This window comes from Protopterus annectens, chromosome 17.part0 (assembly GCF_019279795.1).
Source record: "Protopterus annectens isolate FY-2018-M chromosome 17.part0, PAN1.0, whole genome shotgun sequence".
NCBI classification, from domain to species: Eukaryota; Metazoa; Chordata; order Ceratodontiformes; family Protopteridae; genus Protopterus; species Protopterus annectens.
This window is the reverse complement of record NC_056751.1, coordinates 622,714,537-622,741,756: the sequence shown is the minus strand read 5'-3', so window position 1 is coordinate 622,741,756 and position 27,220 is coordinate 622,714,537. Positions and strand designations below refer to the sequence as shown.

Below are 27,220 nucleotides of genomic sequence, written 5' to 3'. Positions count from 1 at the left end.
GTGATTGGCAAGGCACCAACTAGAAAATCATTTCCATTTGTCAGCATAAGATGTTCTAGAAGCAAGTTTTCTTGCCTCCTTTAGTATGTGCTGCATGTCCTTATGAAAACTGTGCCTAAATGTTATTACAATTAAATCATCCAAGCTGCTAGTTGTAGTTGACTGATGTCAGGGTCTATCAAACTCTACTTGGGCAGTGTGAATAGATCCAGTCTGTGAGGAAGCTTGTGGGAAATACCCTTGGTTAATTCCATAAGAATGGAGAACCAATTTTGCCAGAGCCAAAAGAAAGTCATCACAATGATTTTTGGAAATTCTTTCTGAATCTTCAGAAGTACCTAGGAAATTACTGGAAAGGATGGAAATGCATAAAGGAATACCCACAACCAAGGGATTGACAGACCTTCTATTCATGCTTGGCTGCAAGGATGTCACGAACAGAATATTTCTAGTTGTCTGCTTTTTAAGGCGGTGATTGGATCTACTTGAGGAGTCCCCCAGATCTGGATCAAGTCTGGGAACACACCTGTATTGAACATTCACTCATGCAGGTCTGTCCAAGATCTTGAGTCTGCCAGACACAATGTTTGGCACTGAGAGAATGTAGGAATCCTGAAGAGTCAGAGAATGCTGAAGAGCTAGCTCCCACATCATCACTGCCAAATGACAAAGAGGGCATGATCTTGTACCCTCATTTTTTTGTTGGGATACCACATCATGGTGATGTTGTCTGCAATTGCCTGTATTGGGCCTGGAGATGGTGTAGAGATATTAAAGCAAGAATCACTGCTAGCATCTCCTTGATAATTATGTGCTTTGGTCCATCCAGACAGTCCCACAGACCTCTCACTTTTACTCCCATGGAGACTGCACCCCAAGCATAATTTGAAGAGTGTTTTTTAAACACTGAACTGGATCTAGTAAAGAGAAAGGTATTCCTGGACTGATAGTCATTTGATCCCTCCACCACTGCAACTGAGAATCTGAAAGCCCAAGGTGTGTAGATGCTGAGTCCAAGAATTTTTTTATGTACCATTGGAATTTTCTCATGTGTAATCCTGCAACTGGAATTATGAGGACTGTGGATGCCAAGAGGCCTAGAATCGTAAGAAAATTTTCCTGCAGTAGCCTGAAGTTGTTAAGAAAAACACAAATATCTGTAGATAAGTTTTCATATTTTCTTTTGGAAAGAAGGCCTTTTGTTTGACTGTATCTATCAGACAACCCCCAAAAAGACAATTTTGTGAGAGGGTGTAAGACGAGACTTTTGTACGTTCAAGTGAAATCCCAGATGCAACAGGAGGTTGGACAGCTTTGTTAAGGATAGAAAACAGTAGTCTAAAATCTTCACTGATGAGCTCAGTCAAAATAATTTCTAAAAATCATGAAACCCAGATAGTGTTCCAAAGCAACAAGCCTTTATTCATCACAGACAAGCGATCCTCAGTAACAAAAAATCAGAAATACTTTATAATGTTAAAAGTATCAGTTTATATACACTTAGAAGTAGGTCTGTAAAATATATGTATTGTTTAATTTTAAACCAGCCTACTCCAACAAACAACATAAACAGAGCCGTAAAAGTGCTTAAGACACCAAGTACCCACCCCCACACACTACTACTTAGATCAAACTAAGTCCTAGTTAATGAATACACTACCTATCTAATTCCAACCCACATTCCAAAATCAGGTATTAAGAAAAGCATAACATACATGTAAATAGACTGGCTTTTAATTAAAATGGTTTTAGGCTAACAGCCCTGATAAAGGCTTTATGGCTTTATTGCATTAGTTAGCAGAAAGATGCCATCGACCCTAGAGTTTGCAAAACTACTCGGGCAGGAAGCCTCTTTCTGCAGATTATCTTTTGAACTTATACCATTTTGAAGCCTCTCTGGAGGAAAGGATGCTACAGTTGTCTCTGTATTTAGTACAGCCCCTATGAACTCTAAATTTTCCATTGGCATCAACTGGGATTTCTCGAGATTTACTGTAATCCCCAGATGGGGACAGATATTGAGTGTGTAATCTCTGGCTTCTATCAACTGATGCCTGGCCAGTTATGAGCCAGTCAGAATCCTTGCAGTCTCAACTGAGCTGCTACTACTGCCATTCATTGGTGAACACCCTGGGGGCTGTGGTGAGACCAAACGGCAACACTCTGAATTGGTAATGGCTGGCTCCCAGCTGGAAGCTGAGGAACTTCCTGGAGTGTTTGTCCATTTTTTATGTGGTAATACACATCCTGGAGATCTACTGAGTATACCCAGTCACCTTTCTTCAGAAAGGGAAGAATTGACTGTAATGTGACCATCCGGAACTTTGCCGAACTAATTTGTTCAGGATGCTGAGATCCAAAATCAGTCTCCAGTCCCCTGTCTTTTTTGGCACTAAAAAAAAAAAAAGAATCTTGAGTAGGTTCCAGATCCTTTCTGGTCTGGTGGGACTTCTTGGGTGGCTCTTTTGTCCAGCAGTTTTTGAATTTCTTGCACTGCTGAATCTCTCTTATTGGGTGGAACATCAGGGATTTTCTTGTGTACAGGGGATGGATGAGAAAAAGGAATGATATACCCTCTGGATACGATCTGTTGCACCCAGGAATCTGTTATGTTTAGCCAGGCATTTAGGTGTAAGGACAAGCATCCCCCGACTGCCTCCACAGGAAGACAATTGGGCCTCCACTCAGGATCGCTGAAAGGGCTTCCCTGGAAAGGAATCCCTGAAGCCCTGGTTTTGTGCATCACCTCTGCCATGAGGGTGGCATCTTCCATTTTGGTCCCCCCCGTGCGTCTTGGAAAGGCCCTTGGGATTTTTTGTACCACATCTTTTCACCAATATTCTGGTTCCTAGAAAAGGACCTTTTAGGGGGTGGAGAAATGTATGCCCACAGCAGAAAGGGTCTTAGCATCCTTCTCACACCTGGATAAAGTCTCTTTTACTTTTGGGCCAAACAAGGATGTTTCGTCAAAGGAACCATAGGCGCATCCAGGCGTCTCTCCTTATGGCTATGCCTACACCTGCTGCTCTGGAAGTCCCTTCGGCTGTATGTGCAATTAGTCTCATGGACAAATTAGAGACAGACTCCAGGGTGGCTAGCTAGGAAGTCACTTTCTCTTGGACTATCTCAGCTACAGCTCCCACCAAGGTATTTGACAATTTATTTTTTTCTCAAAAATGTTTTTTTTTACTTTTTAACAAGAGCAATAACAGTAATGACATATTTACAATCAAAATTGAAGTCCATAACAAGAATATACTTCCATATACATTCATGAAATCATCTAAAACTTTTTCAGAAATGATTGTAACTTTTTCCCAAACAATTAATTTGTGTGTTAAATTCTTTGTTTTAATTTTTAAACTAGATATTTCTTTTTCACACAGATTTGTGGCTAAATAAATAAATCAATTTCTAAAATATATAGGAGAGTTAGTTTTCCAATTTTTTGTCACAACCTTTCTTGCAAATGCAAGTATTGACCGAAGAAGGTGTGTTTGAGATCTGGGTATGACTTCTGGTATTACATACATATTCTAGTATATGTACCACTGAATAACATGAGAGAATTTGAAATTTCACAATTATCATTCCATAAGGCCTTACAGAAACATTCAAATTCCTTCCAAAATTGAGATAACATAGTACATGCAACAATCATATGGAACCAATCAGCTTCTGTTGCTTTACACCTCCAACATTTCATATCTTTTTTTTGTACATACTTGCAATTTTTTGAGGTGTATAATAACTTCTGTGAAGGAATTTCCAGGTGTATATTTTCCAGTAAGAAGAGATTGCTGTTTTTTGTACTGATTTCAGGACAATTTCTATAGTGATGTGATTGGTTGATGCTGAACTCTAGTCCCTTACATTGTGTTATGTTATCAAAGGAAAATCTGGAATCACTGGAAACAGCACTGACACTAGCTGAGACCATAGCTAGCAACAAATGGAAATTCTGAGAAGCCCTCAGCACCTAAGCTTCAACTGATTTACACACTGCACCCAGTTGGGAATAGCATGTGCTTGACATAATCGGCACCAAGATGGGTTGCCATGGAGAACAGGGAAGCACTGAAGAAGGGTCCCTATCTGGTGAAGAGACAGAAGGGCCAAACCAATCTTAATCTGCACCTGGATTAAAGCCTATGTCATTTTTGTGTAATAGAAATCTAGGGCAAATAAGGCTCCAATGTGAAGGAAAACAATTTTCTTGGATACAAAGGACTTGAGAAAAGGTGGTCTGGGACAGCTATGTTTTTGACTGCATCTCTGAAGTCCAGTACTGATGATTAGACATAATCCAAAGAAATGTACAAGGTTAGATGTTAATGAAATATAAAAGTGCACAAAGAAATGACTGCTAAGAAATATGGCAATCATGATAATGCAAAGATAGAACACCAACAAAGTATCCAGAATCATACAAAATGTTTGGAAATCAAGACAGCATCTCCAGGTCCTGGAAAGGCATTCACGTAACAGTTGTAATACAAAAAAACAAGCATTGTGAACATACTCCATAAACTAAAATATATTGATTTGCGATTTTAAAAACTGCATTTTGAATGACTGCCAATTAATATTACTCAAAATTATCCATCTCTCTGCTTTCAGGAAAACAAATGTTATAAAATGGAGAACTGTTCACAATTAAATAAACTGTGGTGCTCCTGTGTGTTCTTGCAGATGGATCTATACTTCTTTCTTTCTACACTTCTCCTTTTTTGGTCCTCCATATACCGCCATCTACTCCTACTCCTCTTCTCTTTCTAGTACCCTAATGCCCTTTAGCAGTATCATACCTTGCCATGCTGACACCTTATTCACATTGTTGTAATTATTACAATATTCAGATATTTAGTTTTCTTCTAAGACAGGAGCTTGTAATCAAAACTACACTCAGACATCCACTATTTCCAAGCCTAAGTCCATTTATCTGCAACATTCCACTTACTACTTTTGTTTTTATTATTTTATGTTTTTCCTTTGTTTTATTAATTGAACAAATGAAAAGGACAATAAATAAAGAACATAACCAAGGCAACTGACATTTTTTAACCAAACCAGGGTACCTAACTTAACTCTATACAACTACATGCAGTGCTCAGCCATTACAAATGATACAAACAGGATTTTTTTTTCACCTCTAAGGTCAGTTGAAAACAATTACTACATTCAAGTAGGAATTTGATAAAACAATTATTTGTAGCTTATGTCATGCAACTTTGTCTACCTACTCCATTAAGTAAAATGTTACTCTACATCTCTGGTATTGCACTGCTGTAGGGCTCTTCTTTGAATGAATATACAATTTTACTCAAAAATCTGCAAAACAATTTCCCAGATGATTTTGTGATAGCAGGAGTCTAGCATTCCACTCTTTTTATATGTATTAATTTCACTATACACTCCAGCACCCACCCTACCAGAAGAGGAGGAGAAGCTGATCTCTCTCAAGGGCTTATAACTCCAAAGAGCCAAAAGTTCCGACTTTGCTGAGGGGACTCGCGATAAATTTCTTCCAAAAGATGTTTTAAATAGCTCCAATATCCTCCCTGACCTGACCTTCTGGCATCCCCATAACATGTGTATGTCACCTGCCTGTGGTGCCTTCTCCCCAAATGTTACTGTGCCTATGCAGCTTAGAAGGAATGAGATACTACCTATACAGCAGACCTATCTGTTTGTCCTTGTATAGCGGCCATTTTCCTAGGCTGTCTATTGCTAAACATGCCATGGACCACACACTTTCATTCAGGTTTACCCCCTCTAACCTGTTTCATCTGGTGCACAATAAGAGTCTGGTTGCCTTCGCTTTACCTACAAGTCTCTACAGATTTAACCAATCTGCCTCTTCCTTATCCTCTGCCACTTTGCCCACTGTATAGTCCTACATCCTGTGCCTGTTGAGTGTAAGTCTCTGATAAATATTTTGCAAATTTGTAAACCACTCTTTGTCTTAGAGGCTGAGCTCTGTACAAACATCTAGAAAACTTTATTCTGCCTGTCTTGGATCGAGATAACATCTGTTCCCACCTCATTATCCCTTGGAAGTCCATTGATGCATACAACTCGTGTTGACACCTTTAATTATCAGGGGGTGGTCCCAGATTCACTTGTGTGCACCCCTCTTCTATCTATAGTCCCCTAATTCTATGCTTTCACTATATAATGTTTTCAGCTATTCCTGTGGTATATTCAACTCCTCTGTTCCAGGGACAGAGTTTCTCCTCAGCTGTGAAGAGCATTCACCTGTGTGAAGCCATAGTAGCTGGGTCAGTTTGCAGGCTAAATCGTATCTTGACAGGTGTAGTAGATCCCATCCTCCATGCACTGGGGCATTTATGCAAAAGTTGAAGAAATCATCCTGCCTGAGCCTTCCAGTACTTGGTCATCAAACATTACCTACAGCTGAATTAATCTAGGATGATTTACTAGAATGAGTACAGTTTTAAACAAGTACAATATATGAAGAAGGGCCATTACTTGGAGAGCTTTGATCTTGCCTGTTATTGTGCAAAACATTTTCAAATTAGGGAGATAGTGTCTCTCGATCTTATTCACCAGGTACTTGAGATTAGTAACTTAATCCTGTTCTACTTACTACAACCTTTATTGCTTTAATGGATACTGTGTTTTTAATAGTTTGTCTGCCCGCACTGCCTGCCAACTACCAGACTCTCTGTCAGCCTACTGCCCCCCCCATTACTGGGATAAGAGATGACCAACAGAGGCCATCACTTAGGCAGTTATCAGGAGTGGTCTGATTTTTCTGGTATAAGGCCTTGTCGACACTGCACATGCCCAGTTGCACACCAAGTGTTTGATGTGCAGTCTGCATCAGCAAGTGTATTTTACCCACTTTTGCAACTGAAAACTCTCAGGGCAGCCCTGACTCCCTTACAGTCAGCCCTCCCACGAGGTCTTTGTTCTCCACCATGACTCAACCAAGAGAATGTCAACCCTGAATATGCACAATCTCACCATTCCTCCCTAAAGTCAGCAAAATCATGTCACTCCCACCTTACCAACTACAACAGAAGCCTGACATACTGTTCAAACTTGAGTTGCCTGAGTTTTAGACAGAAGTTTATTTCACTATGACAATAGAGCTGGTTGACTGTTTATAAAGTAAAAGTCTACTACTACTATATACAAGAAAAGCACACACAACTTTAGGGATGATGCTGTCCTTCTCAAGAGCATTTTCCAGTTGCAGAAATTAACACACACACCTCATGCTTCACCATATGTACAATATGTTACAGAGTCTGTTAATATAAATAAATATGCAGGTTGTAAGTTTGTTCTGTTTACAAAGGTAGGGAATAAATTCGGATCCTTACCCATATATAACCTAATTACTTCAAGCAATACCATAATAAACAGAAGAGCCAGATCCACTGCAAGATTACTATCAGGGTAACTGAAGACAGTACCTACAGTAAAAAAAGAATAAGAAAATAATGTAAGGCACATCCAGCAAAGCACACAAAACACAGTGCTTTAACTGTAGCAGAAAATAAACAAATCTGACTTACTTTTATATATAATCATAAGAAGTGTAGCTAAAAAGTAAAATATATAGTAAAACATGTTTAGGTAAAACAGAATCTGAAGAGGAACAGATGATGATATCTGTTAAAACTGTTTAAGGATATTTAACTTCTAGAAAGAAATAACAGCTTAATACATCAGAAGAAATTAAATGCATACATTAAATCCTGGTTATTGTAACTACCTGCCTACTTTGCTTAGTGGGTCAGACCAGTTATTTGCCATTATAATGAGTTATTATGGAAATCATCATTTAAAGAAAGCTGCCAATGATGTACAGAGTAGACTGCCACTGGCACTGTGTTGCTGTTATGCTGTTCATATGGACACCTACCAGGTATGAGGTTGTAAATTAATGGGTCATGCAGGGGATGAGGTGCAGTTGCAATTCTGAATGGGAAAGAGAGGAATTATTCCAAGCCTGGAATGTCTGATCACTTCTAATTAAGGCCAAAAGTCAGCAAAGCTTAGGGATCTGTATTCTAGAGACCAGGTAATCACAGTAGCTAGTTGCATGCATGTAGGCTGGTGGAATCCACTCCCTGGAAGCAGCTAATTTTACCCTAGAGAATGCTGATGTCTGTGGTCTCTGAGACGTGGTTTAAAGCCGTGGACAGCACACCAACAATGAAGGGTTATAATGCCTTCCACACATTTACACCAGCTACTTCACAGGCAGGGACTAAAGGTGGAGGTGTCTCTATTTACATAAAAAATAAATATAGTTCAAGGCTGGTCCAACAGGACAATGCACTTGAGCTGCTCCATGTTCAAATCACCATAGGTAAAATCCAGCACCACTTCTTTGCAAGCTATAGGTCCCCACTCTATGACCCAGGAAACCCATACCATGTATTTAAACTTATTAGAAACACTAACCATCCAACCCAATACCATATTCATGGGTGACTTTAATTACCCCACTATTAACTGGGAGTCCTATACAACATCAAACGTACATGCACAGAGATTCCTGAATTTTGTAAACACAAACTCCCTAGAACAGATAGTCAATACACCAACCAGGGGTGCAAACATACTGGATCTGGTCCTCACTAATATGGGAGAGTGCTGCACACCCCCTACTGTAATGCCTTCCCTGGTAAGGTCAGACCACAAAATGGTATCCTTTGAAGTAAAAATAAAACCTGGTCCCCCAGCTAAACCGGGAATATTCAGGAACTATTCTAAGGCTAACGTCCTGCTATTAAGTGAGAACCTGGCAAAATTTCAAGGCCCTATAAAACCGGAGAACAATTCTGCCTATGCAGAACTGTTCACAGAAACCCTGTACAAGCATGTTAATAGCTGCAGAGGCAGCTGTACCCACCAGGAAGAAGTACAGAAGTAACTCAAAAAACAAGCCACCTTGGTGGAATCACAAAATCAATCAGCTGTATAACAGGAGGAAGAAAATTGTGGCAAAAATTAGGAGAAGCAGCACCCAGCAGGATAAAAGAACTCTCATCAAACTAAACAAACAACTCAGATGGCACATAAAGTCTACCAAAGCCAAATTTGAGGTAAGTTTGGCCCCCCACGCCAAGAACAACCACAAAGCATTCTTTAGCTATGTCCGCAACCTCAAAGGCAATACACAATTGTGTGCAGAGCTCATTGTAAATGGAGCCACCTATACTGAGCCAGAAGATATAGTAAACCTCCTGGCTGACAAATTCAGCTCCAACTTTACTCCACTCTCCCCCTCTCAACCTTCCCTCAGGAAATATCATCAAATATAACTCCCCCTATTATCACTAGGGAACAGGTCCTAAATGCTCTAAGACCAGGAACACTGCATCAATGCACCCAGACAATATCCCATGATGCCTTCTAAATAGCATGAAACATGACCTATAATGGCCTCTGGAATTACTATTTAACTGTGGCCTACAAACACGCTTTGTACCTCATGAATGGAGAAAGTCAACAGTCATCCCTCTGCACAAAGGAGGGCCATCTACAGACTCTGGAAACTACAGACCCATAAGTCTCACTAGTCTTATATGTAAAGCCATGGAAAGAATTATCATGGAGATGATCAACAGAGATATAGTAAACCTCCAGACACTGGACCCAACCCAGTTTGGTTTCGTCAGGAGCAGATCATGCCTACTCAACCTGGTGGGCTTCTTTGAGAAGGTCACCAAAGCAATGGATGAGGGCAAAATCATTCACACTGCCTACCTTGACCTGGCCAAGGCATTTGACACAATACCTCACTCAGGCATTGTTGACAAACTCATGAGGTTAGGTACAAACCTGTATGTCACCCGATGGATAGCCAACTGGCTCACAGACAGGACCTAGGAAGTTAGCATTGGGGAGTCCACTTCTACAAAGAGGCCAGTCACAAGTGGAGTCCCTCAGGGATCAGTCCTTGGACCGCTCCTTTTTGGCATTTGCTTCTCAGAAGTCAAGGCCAATGTCAGTGGTCACTAGCTGACTAAATTTGCAGATGATTGCAAATTAGGAACTGTCATTGAATCTCGTACGGACATAAATGTTCTCCAGAAGGGGCTGGCACAGACAAACAACTGGTGTCAGAGCCATGGACTAATACTAAATGTCAAGAAATGTATAATAGTATCCTTTGGGAAGTAACCAAAAGTAATGCACCCAGTAGCCATCAAGGAAAACTCCACTTTATTTGAATCAAACACCAGCAAAATCCATTAGTTGTTAAGCGCTTTCATCATTGACAATGACTTCATCAGAACAAGGATAATTCACATGCTTGAAGAGGTCTATATATACCTTGAAGAACAATGGCCTCAAATATTTTTCTTAGCTCTTGCAGAAGTCAGATCAACCCGCACCAAGTCAGGTGAATAAAGTTGGAAATAGTAGCTCAAATCCTCTGAGAGTTTGTACCATCCTTCCACAAACCAGGAGTACAAAAGAACAATAAGAAGATTCTGTTAAGCAGAGGCTTGCTAGAATGAATCTTTAATCCACAGCTCAACGATTATACATGTTATATGTTTATAATCTCAGTTTTAACATTATTTTTAACTCCCAGGCCTGATGTTTTTGAGCACAAAAGAGGAAGACCATTCCCTAGGGTAAGAGGCTGAGTAACACAGAACTGAAACACTGCTTCCAGGTAAACTACGACTCAAACTACATACCTTTGAGATTATAAATAATGTAGTCAGGGACTTAGGGACACACACAGATAGTAATCTAGTAATCTAGCCTTTGATCATATGTGTCTACAGTGGCGAGTAAATCATTCTATGGTTGTACAACTTATAAACAAAGGTATGGCATCCAAGTCTAAGGAAGTCATTGTTCCACTGTATTCAGCTTTCATCAGACCTATCATTTAGTACAATGCCCCCTTTGATATGTGCCTAACCAGGCATAGCCAACAACTGGAACATCCACAGAGGTTCCTTACTAAAAGAACACAGGGAGTAAGTAATATGTCCTATGCAGACCGCCTCAAGGCCCTATCCCTGTATTCGGTCTCCTACAGGCTTTTGAGGGGAGATCTATGCCTGGCATACAGAGCATTGTCAGATCCCACTCTGATGGACCTCCTGCATATCCACAAAACAAACAGTACCAGAATTACCCATTCTAAAGACTTAAACCTTGCCTGTGATATAAATAGGACCTGATGGAGAGATAGGTATGTATCCCAGAGACTACCATGTCTATGGAACAGGCTCCCTATCCTTGTGAAGCAGAGTTTCTCCCTAAGCCAATTCAAGTGCAACTTGGACAATTAGGTGGGAAACCGGAAATTCATCCCTGGTTTGGCACCTATGTCTGTGATGCAAACAGGTAACCTGTAAATGGTTCATCTCCCAGGCCCATGCTTACACTTATCAAGGGTATCAGAACTTGTCAGAGATTTGGGATGCATGCCTAGGCTTAAAAAGGCTCTTGTGGTCGTTAGCCTAATAAACACCTATGAACCTATGAAACTGAAAGTTAGAAAGGACACACAAACTTTTCAGTAAAAACTGCAAGAAAAACTCAGCCAAGTTCCTGTAACGGGGGCCCATGTGATATATGCAAATGACCCCTTAAGAACATCAAGTGTTTCAGCTACATGGCTTCAGTACGTCCATGATTTTTTTCTTTTTTTTATGATTACATTCAGGCCAAAACAGCCAAACCCCACTAGGTGTGCACATGCATGTTTCAGACTTTTTAAAGGACCTAAAATGACAATAGTTGCAAATAAAAGTCTCAAAAAAAAAAAAAAAAAAACGGGAAGCCAAAAGCATAAATTTTATTCTCCTGGTACCTTGCCTTTTTGCCTTCAGGGGATGTTTCAGACTTTTTAATGGACCTTTCAGCACAACTCAAGTGGATAGTTTCATTAGACTTCAGAAACAAAGGGTCTTTAAACCCGATGCCCATAAAGATTAAGGTGCCTGCAAAATATCCCAACTAACATCCAAACCAAAGGGTAAAAAGGACACACAGACAAACCATTCAATAAAAACTGCAAGAAAAACACAACCAAGCTAGAGTTTTCACTGTGTTATACCATAAACCTCCTGTGATAGAGACCCATGGGATATATGCAAATTACCCCTTAACGACATCAAGTGTTTCAGCTACATGGCTTCTGAATGTCCTTTGGTTTGGAGATTAGCTGGGATATTCTGCAGGCACCTTAATCTTTATGGGCATCAGATGGGTTTAAAGTCTCTGTGTTTCCAAAGTATAGCCAAACTATCCACTTATTCTGTGCTGACAAGGTCAAAAATAGCCAAAACATGCATGTCCACAGCTAGTGAGGTTTGACTTTATTGGCCTGAATCTAACCAAAAAGACTCAAAAAGTAAAAAAAAAAGTCATGGACATTCAGAACCCATATAGCTGAAGTACTTGATATCACTAAGGATCATAGGCATGCATCCCATGAACCTCCATTACAACACTGTTACGGTATCATACAGTAAAAGCTCTAGCCTGGCTTAGTTTTCTTGCAGTTTTTACTGGTGGAGACTGAAAGGTACAGATCACTATAGACAGAAAGACAAACCATCAGCTGCGACAGCACCAGATGAACCTTGGTATGGGGAATAAACCACAATTCAATGTGCTTGCTCTGTGCTGGAATTTTCATCCCAAACATAACCACTCATTTTAAATCATATAACCTTGCTCTCTGTTTTTCCCTAATGAAAAGAAGTGATAATGCTAAGATGCAAAAGACACTGCCAACAGACGCAACCTACAACAGCTGCTATAAAAGACAAGACCGACAACTCCTACAAAACTAAAACCTTATGTTACTTACGCAATTAATTCCTCTCTACAGCAACAAGTTCTAGCTAAATTGCAACAGCAACTGTATAAAAAAGCCAGAAAAGCACAGCAAAAACAGACTTTCAAAGCATTAATGTTTCCACACACCAACTAAATAGCATGAGTCTAAGGAAGGAAAAGGGACCAGAAGAACTATAAACCTGTTTAAAAAAATTACTATTAACAGTACAAAAACAGAATTTACTGATATGTGGATCGAACAGTGGACACAAGGAGAAAGACTGAAGAGAATGCATGACAACAATCAACAAAATTATTATAAGCACTGAAAATCACGTCTGAGCCTGAGGCTATTGTCAATTATTTCAGTCATCAATATGACTATACTCCATGTATAAGATCTGGACAGGGATCCTGATGAGCTCTGCATATTGGAAAGTCATTCACTGCTGAGCTAAATCCTTTAGGTAAGGAGGAATTAAATCCAGTCCCAGATCACTCATTAATGCTTAAAATCACCCCCCTCCCAGAAAGCATCCTGGAGTTGCGTTCTTCTATTTTCTCCATGCACAGAAAGGATCATCTGCAGAGATAAGCAACAGTGGTGCATGATGGCTGGGGGTAGTGGTTCCCAAGCAGCCTGGGAAAGTTTTGCATGTGAAACAATCCTAATGCATACAGCATCAATTCTGCTGGTTATGGAAAGACCTCTTCTTGTCAGATCTTAATCACACAGGCAGTTCACATAACAAGTCAGATCGTAATCATACAGGCAGTTTACATAACAAAACAGCAAGGAAACAAATGGCATAGGGGACAAAGTACACTTATTAAAACCAGATTTTAGATCACTGCACACTGTGAGAAAGAGACATATGGTCAAAACAGTAACCAAAAGCAAACATTAAGTGAGTTATATAAACGGTGAAAGACTTCTGTTGTGAAACATTAACACTTACTGCCAGATATTTTAAATGAAATGTTATTTATTTATATCTGTTAACTGGGAAATGCATTTATCAGTACTGACCAATTTCAGGCTCATCTAGGTTAAATATAAAATATTTCATAAAAAAAGAAAAAAATAAGAAATGTAAGCTGTAACACAGGTGTTCAGACTAGTTACATAGAAAAACTGTATAAATACATTCTAGTGAACAACAGTGTTATGTACAATCAGACAGAGAGTAATATACAATATATACATTAGTTTCTAAAATGGGTCAAGTTTCTTTAAATCTGAGGGAGAAAAGACTTGGGAAGGAGACGAGGAAAGTGTGTTAGATGATACGTCCTGTGTTGAAGGAGCTGCATTTGGCTTAGATGAAGAAGTGCTTTTTGAACTGCATGCTGAATTTGAATATTGATTTCCTGGTTCCCTATTAGAAGTCCGAAGACACATTCTTTCAAATGCGTCTTGGCCGAACTCAAAAGCCTGAAACGGTAAAATATTGAAGCGGCTTTTAAGCAAATTCTTTCCCTGGGAACGAATTTGCTTGGCCGTTTCGTTACTTTGCCGTTTTCGGCACTGTAGTATGGTCTCGGAGTTGGTACATTTAAGTAGAGGAGTGTGGAGGACGAAGCCCCCCACTTAATGTAATGTTTAAAGTATATATTTTTTTGTTGTTGTTGGAACAGCAATTTTTTTTCCCTCGGAAAAAAATCGTTGTTCTGACAGTTCGAAATTGTAAGCTTTCGCTTACATAGGGTCGATTAATCACTGTTCGCTTTTTTAAGCGCTCGGTGATCTAATATAGACCCGATTTCCTTTAGGTCAATGGGAAGACCTTGCCAAAATGTATGTGCCTGACAGGAGAATGCATGTGCAGTTCTGTGGAGTTAGGTTCTACTGTGCACAGAACTGGTGTAGCTTGTGAGTACTGACTCAGGTTGTATAAGAACTTTTTATCATGAAGTCTAGCTGCAAGGACAGTAACTGTGTGCAGTGTGAATAGTTTGTAGAGTTGAGTTCCTAACAGTAGGTTAGATCTTCATTTTACAGGTAGCTATTTAGCCTTTTCTAAGGTGATACAGTGATTCTCACAGACAGGTGAGTTTGTAAAGAATTGGCAGGTTCTGTTAGAGATTGGAATGTGGAGGTGTTTTTGTTGGAGGCAGAGGCAAAAATGTCAAGGAGAGAAAGAACTCATTTGCTGATGGATGTCTGTCTGGTTTGGACAGAAACAGGGAGATCTTTCTGGTCCAAGAGAAAAGAGAGAGTTTACTTTGTCTCTAACTCTGTCTACGTGGAAATGGAAGTTCTGTGACTGATTACGCCATAATCTGTGGTATTTGAAGGAGGAAGTTGTTTCTGTGGAATGACTGTGCAAGTCAAAGATAGAGAGTCAGGTGCTTGCTGAATTTTCTGTGGACTTCCAAAAAGCATAGTTTTGGTCTTGGAGGGATTGAAAAGTAGTTTATGGTTTATGAGCTATTGGTGGAGCTCATTTATGTCAGACTGGAGTTGAAGCTGAATGTTCGTAAGAGAGTGACCCGAACAGTAAATGACCATTTCTCAGCATACAGGATGAGTGGGAGATATGGAAGGTCACAAGGAAGTTTGTTAATGACTATGGAGAAGAGGTGAGGGCCAAGACTGGATACTTGTGGTATACTTTTGGTGAAAGGAGCAGATTCTGATTTGGAAGTCCTATTTTAACTGAAGCGTCCCTCAGTGAGAACGTTTTTAAACCAGGGAGTAGCATCTTGACCAATAATTTCAATCAGTTTGCTTTGGAGACAACAGTAGTCAATAAAGTCACATACCTTTGTCAAGTCTATAAACAGTGCACCTGTAAGGAGGCTTCAAACATTGTTTTGCAGGATGTCATCAGTTGAGGACCAATATGCTGTCAACGTACTTCATCCAGGTGAGAATCCAAGCTGATTTAGAGAAAAGCAGTTGGTATTGTTGGACAACATAATCTGAGAGTTGGGTATAGACTATCTTTTCTAAACGTTTGCCTAGAATTGGGAAAATGGGTATTGGGTGGAAGTGAGCAATATCTTTTGGATTGGTTTGCTTTGGGAGGGATTTAATTAGAGCAGTTTTCCAAATCTGTGGCATGATGTTTTTGGTGAGACACGGTATAAATGGGTGGCAGGAAGACATAGATGATCTCTGCAATGATAAATGAAAGAGGAACATTTTAAAGTAGAATACAAACTTTTTTTAGGATGTACACATCTGAAGTAGAAGACAGGGATGAATAATGATGGTGGGGTGGGAAATGCATCATCTATGGGAGGTGTGGAGTTTATTGATGGGAAACTGACAAAATATTTAAGGAAATCTTCTGGTGAACGTTTTGCTGTGTCACACCGAATGATGTTTGTAGAGAGGGTATCATGAGGAGGTTTCCTTCTAAAAGTGTTTGGGTAAATGTAAGAGGGTAATTTGTTTCTTTTTGGAGGTTTCTTTTGTGCCTTCTGATAGATTTCTTCCAAGTTTATATAAGGCTGTAAAGGAGGTGTGGTTGTCAGTTGTGGGGATCTGTTTTCATTGTTAACAGACTTCATCCCTTAGAACAGGGGTCTGTAACCTGCGGTTCTGGAGCTCCCTGTAGCTTTGAAAAATAATGACCAATCTACTGCACACACCTGCACACACACACACACACACACACACACACACACACACACACACACACACACACACACACACACACACACACACACACACACACAAAGTGTTCGAGCAATGGACTTTAAATATTGCTCTTATAAGCTTAGAAATTTGCTAGAACAACACGGTTTCTGTTGCCATGCATTCCACACACACACAGCGATCGAGCCATCCCCAGGCAGCAGCAACATCTCCTGAAAGGTTTCCATACTTGTCATACCTCTCAAAGTCTTACCGCAAGAAATCTCGACAGAGCCACAAATAAAGGGAACAAAGGAATAAAAATAATCCACAAACCAAGAGACAGCTGGTTCACCCAGGCTAACACTGTGCTGAAAAGCAAATAAACTGTCTATGCAATCCAGTAATAAAAGTTCTGTTAAAATCCAGAATTTAATGAAAGGAATGAAATAAAACAAAATAAGAACAAAAATAATAAAAATTAAGTCCCTTGTCCAACGATAAGCGCTTTCGAATAGTTCTTCAGATCGTATAATCAAATGGGACATTCATCTGTATATATAAGCCAGTTAAAATTATTCACCCAATGAGGATATCAACACCAAGGTTCCAGCCAATCCATGTTTGGATTTCTCCGTCTGATTTGCATAAACCAGGTTAACAATCCCATTTTCTAAGTGGATACCTCACACAGTTTGCTAATGTTCAGTACTAATGAACAATTTTAACTGGCTTCTATAGATGAATGTCCCCCCTTGGCCTCTATAATGATCTGGAATTCCAGCGATTCGAATGAACTTAAGATTTGTTCTTATATTTTCTTCTTGTATAATTGAATCTTAATTTAATTCTTGGATTTTGCATAAACTTTTGTGATGCTGGATTCGTACTGGACAATTTCAACTGTTTTTCTGTATGTTGTTAGCCTGGGTGAACTTACAATAACAAAAGTAGGTGATGTTAGTAAATATAGCACTTCCAAAAGAAACAGAATAACAGTTAACATGCATTTTACACACACAAGCGAACTGCAGATACACATACACACACACACACACACACACACACACACACATGCAAACATGCCTCTCAAGAAAAACAAATAGTGGCTTTCAAAAAACAGCTTTTTGTGTATCTTCGGTAAGCCATTAATACTGGGAACTGTAGGATTGGTGGCATCCAGGAAGTTAAATAGATCTAAGTCAATTTGCCTTTGTAAAACCATATCATGTAGATATGATCTAACTTTATGTATAGCTCAACTGACATCCAAAGGTGTAACAGCAGTATAAGTTTTCGAATCCTTTAACATTTCTTCCATTTTACTGAAATACCATGAGGAATCCATAACTACTATAGCTCCACCTTTGTCTGCTGGTTTCAGTATAACTTCTCTGTTCTGTTGTAAATGCTGAATAGCTTCCCTCTCTTCTGAGGTTATGTTACTGAAATGTTTGGTACGGGGATCCAACCTCAATCCAACCTCAATTTCTCTACTTCATAGGTACATAATCTTGTAAATAACTCAACTGCCGGATGGCTAACAGGTACAAATGTGCTAGGTTTTCTTGGTTTCTTGTTGAGCTGTTTATTACCAAATATATTCTTCAATGTAACATTTCGACCAAAACATTTTAGATCAATGACGAATTCACTTAAATCAGATCTAAAAGAGGGAATAAAAGTCAAACCTTTTTGCAATATCGACTGTTCAGCTGCTGTTAAAACACAACTGGATATATTCACCACCAACGATTTGTTCATATCAGGGGTTTTGTCCTCTTCCGGTCTTGACTTCGTGATCTGTTGCTTGTATAATAATTCTGCTTCAGAAAAATTGGCAAAGTAGTGGTGACTGGTAAGTGGGCACCCTTTAATTTAGGTATAGCCCCTGAAGTAGATGTTTCAGTAGTGTTAGTTAAAATATTGTCAGAACCTGGAAGTTCCTGCTCTGCTGAGAGTTTCTGAACTTCACTTTTAATACATGAATTATCCACAAAGTTAATATTGCGTGTCTCCAGATTTACTTTTCCATTACTAAAATTACTGTTACTAAACGTTGGAACATGTTGTCTCTGTCCAACTAATTGTTCACCCCTTGGCCATTCGAAGATACGTCTCCAATACATCTCTATTCAGTTTTTGAACTTTCTGTTCTTTTATTTTAGTCTCATAGATATTTAAATTAAACTGTAACATCTCCAATATGTTTATATGATAATGAGTTAAATTCACCTTTTCTAGTTCTATCTGTTTATCTTGTATCTGTTGAACAGTCTTCTCTTCTTCTGGATGAAATGAAGTCTGAAATTTGCATACATTGTTAGAGTGATATAACATACCTATACTCTTCTCAGGAAAAACTTATAAGCAGTCAGCATGTGAATTTATCAAGGTACAAATGTGGTCATGCAAGACATGGAGCCTTGACATTTATTGTCACTTAGTAATTGTTCTGCTATATTCCTGTCTTGAGAAATGAAAGTTTAGTAATGACATTGCCTATTTTTTATTGATAGCAATGCATACTACTATATATATTATATTTTTTTGTCATCCCCAACACTGGACATTAGAGATATGTGAAAAACTTATTTTGGGTTAATTAGATCAAAGAAAAGAAATTTCATAATAGGAATTTATGAAAGTCAGCAGATTTGTTTTTTGCCGCTCCTTGGAAGCCACCATTGGCTATTTAGATCATCCATTTATTGTTCGTGCCATTTTTCATTTATTGAATATTAGAAATATGTAAAGAACTGCTTTTGGGATTATTTGACAAGTTTTTCAATAAGAATACATGAAGGCTAGCAGATTTGTCTTTTGCTGTTTTTTTGGAAGCCACTATTGGCTGTTTAGTTCACCTATTTTGCATATTCTGACTCCAATACATTAGTGTGAGGCATGCTTCTAATCATGCATGAAAGTCAGCTGCTGCATCTGTTACTTCTGTTGGAAGTGCTATTGGTTACTAACATCATCTACTTTGCATATTTCATTAGTACTGAACATTAGCAAGCTATGTGAGGTATCCACTTAGAAAATGGGATTGTTAACCTGGTTTATGCAAATCAGACGGAGAAATCCAAACATGGATTGGCTGGAACCTTGGTGCTGATATCCTCATTGGGTGAATAATTTTAACTGGCTTATATATACAAATGAATGTCCCAATTTGATTATACGATCTGAAGAAGAACTATTTGAAAGCGCTTATCATTGGACAAGGGACTTAATTTTTTATTATTTTTGTTCTTATTTTGTTTTATTTCATTCCTTTCATTAAATTCTGGATTTTAACAGAACTTTTATTACTGGATTGCATAGACAGTTTATTTGCTTTTCAGCACAGTGTTAGCCTGGGTGAACCAGCTGTCTCTTGGTTTGTGGATTATTTATTGGACAGCTCACCGCAGCAAAAGGGAATATCTCTTTATTTTTCAAGGAACAAAAATAGGGATGGGCTTTAAATATTGCTCTTATAAACTGAGAAACTTGCTAGAATAACATGGTTGTTGTTAACATGCATTTTACACACACATGCGAACACATGCAAACAGTTACCTCTCAACTTTGCAAATTTTTTCAGAATGTCCTGACGTTTGCCTCATATGTTGGTCTGTTTCTCATAAAATTGTGGTTTTCTGGCAAATTATTGACAGATGAAGTCAGAAAAAATAGACATTTGAGTTTCTGACTTCATACCCTTCAAAAAAGTAATGCTAATCAAAATCTGTTATTCTATCAACTTTCTAAGTTTGTAAGAGCAACATTTAAAAGGTATCCCTGTTAGTCCCATTATTTATGGCTTTGTCCAGATTTCTTCTTCTAAGAGGTCGAGAGACATCACACACACACACACACACACACACACACACACAGCGATCGAACAATCTCAACAAATGAACATAAATAGGGACAGACTTTAAATATTGCTCTTATAAACTTAGTTATTTTATATTTAGTATAATAACTACATATAAAACTTAAAACGCTGTGTTATCTTCATTTTAGGGGTTAAATAGGTTTTGTGGCTCCTGATGAATTTTATGTGGTGGGAGAGGGGCCAAAAATGTCTCTTTTGATAGTGAAGGTTGCAGACCCCTGCCTTAGAGTAAGAAGACGTTAGAGTTAAGTGGGCAGCCATTCAGTTTTGGTGATTTATAAAGCCTGTGGATGTGAAGATTTTGTTCTGTAGCTAGAGCAGAAAGTTGGTTAGGCTTATGGCTGCTGTATTAGGGTCATGTAAGGAGAGTATATTGCTCCAGTTTTGGGCTAGGAGAAAGATTTTGTGTTTGTCAATATTGGTGCTACACCGGTTTCTGAGAGCTTTTAAAACTGGTGGCAGTTTTACAGGATGATTAGTTGTAAAAGTGACTGGTCAGTGGCCACTTAATGATGGCTGGAGAATGTTTATGTTGTAAATGGAGTTTAGTATGTTTGTAATAATCCGGTAAATTATGGACTGTTTAAAGAATCTGAGGTGAGGTTAGGTCTTGTTTGTTCTTTTATGAGCTGAAGGAGACCTAGGTCTGCTAAGAAGTTACTCATGTTGGATGACAGAAGGCCAAGATAATTATGGTTGAAGAGACCTACAGCACTTATGCTATTATGTTTGGGACAGCTATTAAGGATGTCAACGATGAGTGATTTGAATTTATTTAGGCAAGAAGGGGGTGGAAGGCAGGCTGTGGCAATCAGTAGTGGTTTGCTTTTGTGAGATGGAAATTTTAGGAGAATTCAATTCAGACTGGAGTCTGGGGAAAATTTTCCTTTGGCAATTACTTTTGGGTTTAGGTTATTTTTGTAGATAATTTGGGTGCTTCTACTAGGTCGTTTACCTGCTCTGGCATCACTGACATACTTGTAGGCGGTTAGAAAGTGTTGGAAGTTGCGGGATTCGTCTTGAATCCAGGATTGTATGACTTCTAGAGTGCCTGGGTTGTGCAGGGAAATAAAAGCACTTATGTCACTTATGTGGTCTAGCTTGTTTATGATGATGTGGACACTGAGGAGGGTATAGGCCAGTGTATGAGGATAGTAATTCTGTTGTTGAGGAAAGGGAGTTATTGGGCTTGGGTTGGGTTTAATGCTACTCTTTAGGACTATAAAGATTATGGAGAACAGGCTAAATGATGTCTTTGGTGTTTTAGGGAGACAGAAATATGTTTCTGAGTCTTTGTAATTATATAGAAGAGTGATGCTAAGAGTGGTAGGCTGGGGTGAGGGTTTGCTCTGATTACTGAGGTTGTGGTGGTGGTTTGTTAGTGTGGAAGTTATAGAAGTGGGGGTAATACACGGTGATTTAATGACTGCTTGGATAAGTGGTTTAGGAAGATGTTTAGTACAGATTGTAGGGGGTGAGGGAGGTGAAGAGGACATACTGAGGTTGAACATGGTAATTTGTGGCAGGAAAACATTTTGTTTTGTGGATGTGTGTTGGGTTTTATAGAAGTATACAGGAGATAAGATTTCCAGTAACAGTGTGGTATTGACCGAGAGCTGTAAGGTAGACAGGGTTATGTGGTTTTATAGTGGTGTCTGTAACAGATGTGTCTTGAGGGTGTGGTTGGAAATCAGAACAAATATATTGGATGGCCTGGGGTGACTGGGGTACTGGAGGTGGGAATAGCATGAAGGGGGACACAATTTCCAAGAAAATGGGAGTTAATCAGGTGTTCAGAAATGACAACTCAGAGAAAAGGGGCTCTGCTAATAACTGTATGACAATAAAGCAGTGTACTTTGTTTTACAACTTTAATGGGGGTAAGATCATTCCCCATAGTGTGTGGATAACTAATACTGGGCATTTCTCAGCTGTTACAATAGCCTAGAAATATAAAAACCCTAAAAGGGAATCTTTTTATGGAGATGAAAGTGTTTTGAAAGCAAGACTCAAGCAGAGGGCAGCCATGGAGATCCCTCCTGCTTTAACATAGTTACAAAACAGAAAAATAGAATTTGTAAGACGCTAAACATAACTGGTAAGACAAGCGAGAAGTACAACTAAAGTGTCTTTCTTTTTGCTTGCTTTACCTTTGCTAAGGTGCTTTTGGGAACAGTGTGAGTAGAATTTACTGCACAGTTGAGATCTGTTTGCATTAAGAGGTCAGGGCCTGCTAGCTTGGCAAAGTTGTGATATACCAGAAGTGTTTTTCTTTTTGCTTGCTTTTCAGTTGCTAAGGTGCCTGTAGTTAGAGTGTGGGTAGATATAGATAACTTTATGACATAAGAACCCCCCTCCCCAAACACACAAGGCAGCCACTAAGCAGGACTATGTATGATTTGTACAAATAATTTAGTGACTGGGCCATTCACTGAATTCAATTACTTAAACACGTGCATTAATAAATTCTGACCAACCGACTATAGAATTCTTGCAGACTACACCACAACTAATAAATTGACCTACTTGTAAAGCATACCTATGTGCAATATAATCATCTTCTTCTTTCGGCTGTTCCCGTTAGGGGTCGCCACAGCAGATCACCTGTTTCCATTTCTTCCTGTCCTCTGCATCTTACTCTGTTACACCAACCACCTGCATGTCCTCTCTCACCACATCCATAAACCTTATCTTAGGCCTTCCTCTTTTCCTGTTACCTGGTAGCTTCATCCTTAGCATCTTTTTCCCAATATACTCAGCATCCCTCCTCAGCACATGTCCAAACCAACGTAATCTTGCCTCTCTGGCTTTGTCTCCAAACCTTCCAACCTGGGCTGACCCTCTAATATACTTATTCCTAATTCTGTCCACCCTCGTCACACCCAGTGCAAATCTTAACATCTTTAACTCTGCCACATCCAGCTCAAACTCCTGCCTTTTTGTCAATGCCACTGTCTCCAACCCATATAACATAGCTGGTCTCACTACCCTCTTGTAGATCTTCCCTTTCACTATTACAGGTACTCATCTGTCACAAATCACTCCTGACACACTTCTCCACCCACTCCATCCTGCCTGTACTCTCTTCTTCACCTCTCTTCCACACTCACCGTTACTCTGAACTATTGACCCCAAGTATTTAAACTCATCCACCTTCGCCACCTCTACTCCTTGCATCCTCACCATTCCTCTATCCTCCCTCTCATTCACACACATATATTCTATCTTAGTCCTGCTGACCTTCATTCCTCTTCTCTCTAGAGCATATCTCCATCTCTCCAGGGTCTCCTCCACCTGTTCCCTACTCTCACTACAGATCACAATGTCATCTGCAAACATCATAGTCCATGGTGACTCCTGTCTAATCTCGTCTGTCAACCTGCCCATCACCATTGCAAATAAGAAAGGGCTCAGAGCTGATCCTTGATGTAACCTCACCTCCACCTTAAACGCATCCGTCACTCCCACCACAGACCTCACCGCTGTCACACTACCCTCATACATATCCTGTACCACTCTTACATACTTCTCTGACACTCCTGACTTCCTCATACAATACCACAACTCCTCTCTAGGCACCCTGTCATATGCTTTCTCTAAGTCTACAAAAACACAATGCAACTCCTTCTGACATTCTCTGTACTTCTCCATCAACACTCTCAGAGCAAACATCGCATCTGTAGTGCTCTTTCCGGCATGAAACCATACTGCTGATCACTAATCATCACGTCCCTTCTTAACCTAGCTTCCACTACTCTTTCCCATAACTTCATGCTGTGACTGATCTATTTAATCCCTCTGTAGTTACTACAGCTCTGCACATCACCCTTATTCTTAACAATTGGTACCAAAACACTTTTTCTCCATTCCTCAGGCATCCTCTCACTTTCCAAGATTTCATTAAACAATCTGGTTAAAAACTCCACTGCCATTTCACCTAAACACCTCCATGCTTCCACAGGTGTGTCATCTGGGCCAACAGCCTTTCCATTCTTCATCCTCTTCATAGCTATCCTTACTTCCTCCTTGCTAATGCATTGTACTCCATGATTCACTATCCCTACATCATCCAACCTTCTCTCCCTCTCATTCTCTTCATTCATCAACCCCTCAAAGTACTCTTTCCATCTCCTCAACACACTGTCCTCGCTTGTGAATACGTTTCCCTCATTATCCTTTATCAGCTTTACCTGCTGCACATCTTTCCTAGCTCGGTCCCTCTGTCTAGCCAATCGGTACAGGTCCATTTCTCCCACCTTAGTGTCTAACCTTTCATACAACTCTTCATATGCCTTATCCTTAACCTTCGTCACCTCTCTCTTTGCCATGCACCTCATCTCCTTATACTCCTGTCTACTTTCTTCATCTCTCTGACAATCCCACTTCTTCTTTGCCAACCTCTTTCTCTGTATACTCTCCTGTACTTCATCATTCCACCACCATGTCTCCTTGTCGTCCTTCCTCTGTCCAGATGTCATACCAAGCACCTTTCTAGCCGTCTCCCTTACTAGCTCTGCTGTAGTTACCCAGCTATTTTGTAACTCTTCACTGCCACACAGTGCCTGTCTTAACTCATCCCTGAACTCCACCTCACAATTACCCTTTTTCAATTTCCACCATTTGATCCTTGGTGCTGCCCTCACACTCCTCCTCCTCTTCTTGATCACCAACGTCATCCTACAAACCACCATCCTATGCTGCCTAACTACACTTTCCCCGGTCACCACTTTACAGTCTCCAATCTCCTTCAAACTGGCCGTCCTACATAAGATATAATCCACCTGTGTGCATCTTCCTCCACTCTTGTATGTCACCCTATGCTCCTCCCTCTTGTTAAAATACGTATTCACCACAGCCATGTCTATCCTTTTCGCAAAATCCACTGCCATCTGACCTTCTGCATTCCTTTGTTTAACACCATACCTACCCATCACTTCCTCATCCCCTCTGTTCCCTTCACCAACATGCCCATTGAAATCTGCTCCAATCACCACTCTCTCACCCTTGGGTACAGTCATCATCACTTCATCCAATTCACTCCAAAATTTTTCTTTTTCATGCACACCCAACTTGTGGGGCATATGCACTAACAACATTCATCATTACACCATCAATTTCCAGCTTCATAAACATCACTCTATCCAACACTCTTTTTACCTCCAAAACACTCTTAGAATATTGTTCCTTCAGAATAACTCCTACACCATTTCTCCTGCCATCCACACCATGGTAAAACAATTTGAACCCACCTCCGATACACCAAGCCTTACTCCCGGTCCATCTGGTCTCTTGCACACACAATATACCAACCTTCCTTCTGTCCATCATATCAGCTAGCTCTCTCCCTACAGCAGTCATACTGCCAACATTAAAAGTTCTGACCCTCACTACCATAGTCCTAGCCTTTCTCCTCTCTTCCTGCCTTCGGCCATGCCTTCCGCCTCTTCTCCTCCTTCGGACAACAGTAGCCCAATTTACCCTAGCACCCTGTTGGCTAACAGTACCGGTGGTGGTCATTGTTAACCCGGGCCTCGACCGATCCGGTATGGAAATATTTACTGGTGTCCACATGAAATTATTTGGCAAAGTTTTACGCCGGATGCCCTTCATGACGCAACCCTCCCCATTTATCTGTCACAAAGAAATGCACTGGCTTGTGCATCCCCAGTGGCTGGGTTCATCCCGAGTGCAATATAATAAAAAACAAAATATAACGTACCACACAAGTACACAGGAAATGCTTCAGCTAACCAGTGTTACATCTTACATCTTTCTAAACACTTTATTCATCAAACTCAAACACGCAGTCATAAAACTAACTCTATCTAGATTCATTTGTTACACAAGCTATTTTAGTATTATTCACTTCATTTCTTAATACCTTGTATGCAGCTCTCAATTAATGTGAATTAAATTATAAAAATTATCATAGTATAAAACAATGACTTCAACCATAAATTAAGTAAATGCTGTTTAGATAACACATACATACTCTAGCTTTAAGTTATGTATTCACCATAACATTCCATCTGTGATGTCCATTTTCATTCTTCCTCAGTTCTGGGTTTGGATCCGATTCAGCCACTTTTACCAGCTCGTGATTCACTGAAAGCTCTTGAGCTCCTCCTTTTTCCCATAGTGCCCAAGTCCCTAACACACCTCAGATCTTGTTTGCTGCATGTAAATCTATAGACCATTAACAGTGAATGAATTATTAAGATAACATGCACAACTTTTGGACTCAAATAAAGGAACAAAGTTCTTTTGGCATCCTCGAACCTTACAAAAGACAATAAATAGAGGATTGGTGGGGGGTAGCTGAGGAAGAAAGAAAATGGACAATATATATGGAACATCATGGTGAGCACACAACTTCTTTATCTGATGTTGTCAATTTCCATTCGTTCTTCAACTCTCGGGACAGATTCCTCAGCTACCTAAAACCCTGGGAGGACTCTAAGGAAGGATATTCCTGAGCACCACTGAACCAAATGCTGCTCTGCCCCTAGAGACCAAATCCAATTTGTAATGAGCAATAAAGGTATGAGGATTAGCTCAAGTTGCGGCTGCACAAATATCATCTAGAGAAGATATAGATAAAAAAGCTGAAGAAGTAGCCATGGATCTTGTGGAATGTGCTCTTGGTAGTTTGGGTAAGGACATGCCCATTTTATTATAAATAAAGGTAATATAATCAGTCAGCTATTTAGCTAAGGTAACTTTAGAGATGGATTTACCTAACTTTGAATCTGAAAATGATATAAACAGTTCTGTTTTTCTAAAATCTTTCGTTCTATGCAAACGAAAATGTAATTGTCTATGAACATCCCACAGGTGTAGCATATACTCTCCTTTGTTTGAAAAATTTGGAAAGAAGACTAGCACTCTGATAGTTTGATTGATATTGGATTCTGACACCATCTTAGGAAGGATTAGTTCTCAAGGATACT

General features: G+C 39.6%; 1 protein-coding gene across 1 annotated transcript in view; it reads right to left on the bottom strand.

Moving 5' to 3' along the window:
* TMEM80 (transmembrane protein 80) overlaps positions 1 to 27,220 on the bottom strand; it is a 382,736-nt gene that overhangs the window by 7,182 nt on the left and 348,334 nt on the right. The window contains exons 3-4 of the mRNA XM_044059224.1: positions 7,548 to 7,644; positions 7,353 to 7,445 (exon numbers count right to left, since the gene is read on the bottom strand). Coding sequence (XP_043915159.1) covers positions 7,353 to 7,445; positions 7,548 to 7,644 — 190 coding nt within the window. The remainder of the gene's footprint in view (positions 1 to 7,352; positions 7,446 to 7,547; positions 7,645 to 27,220) is intronic.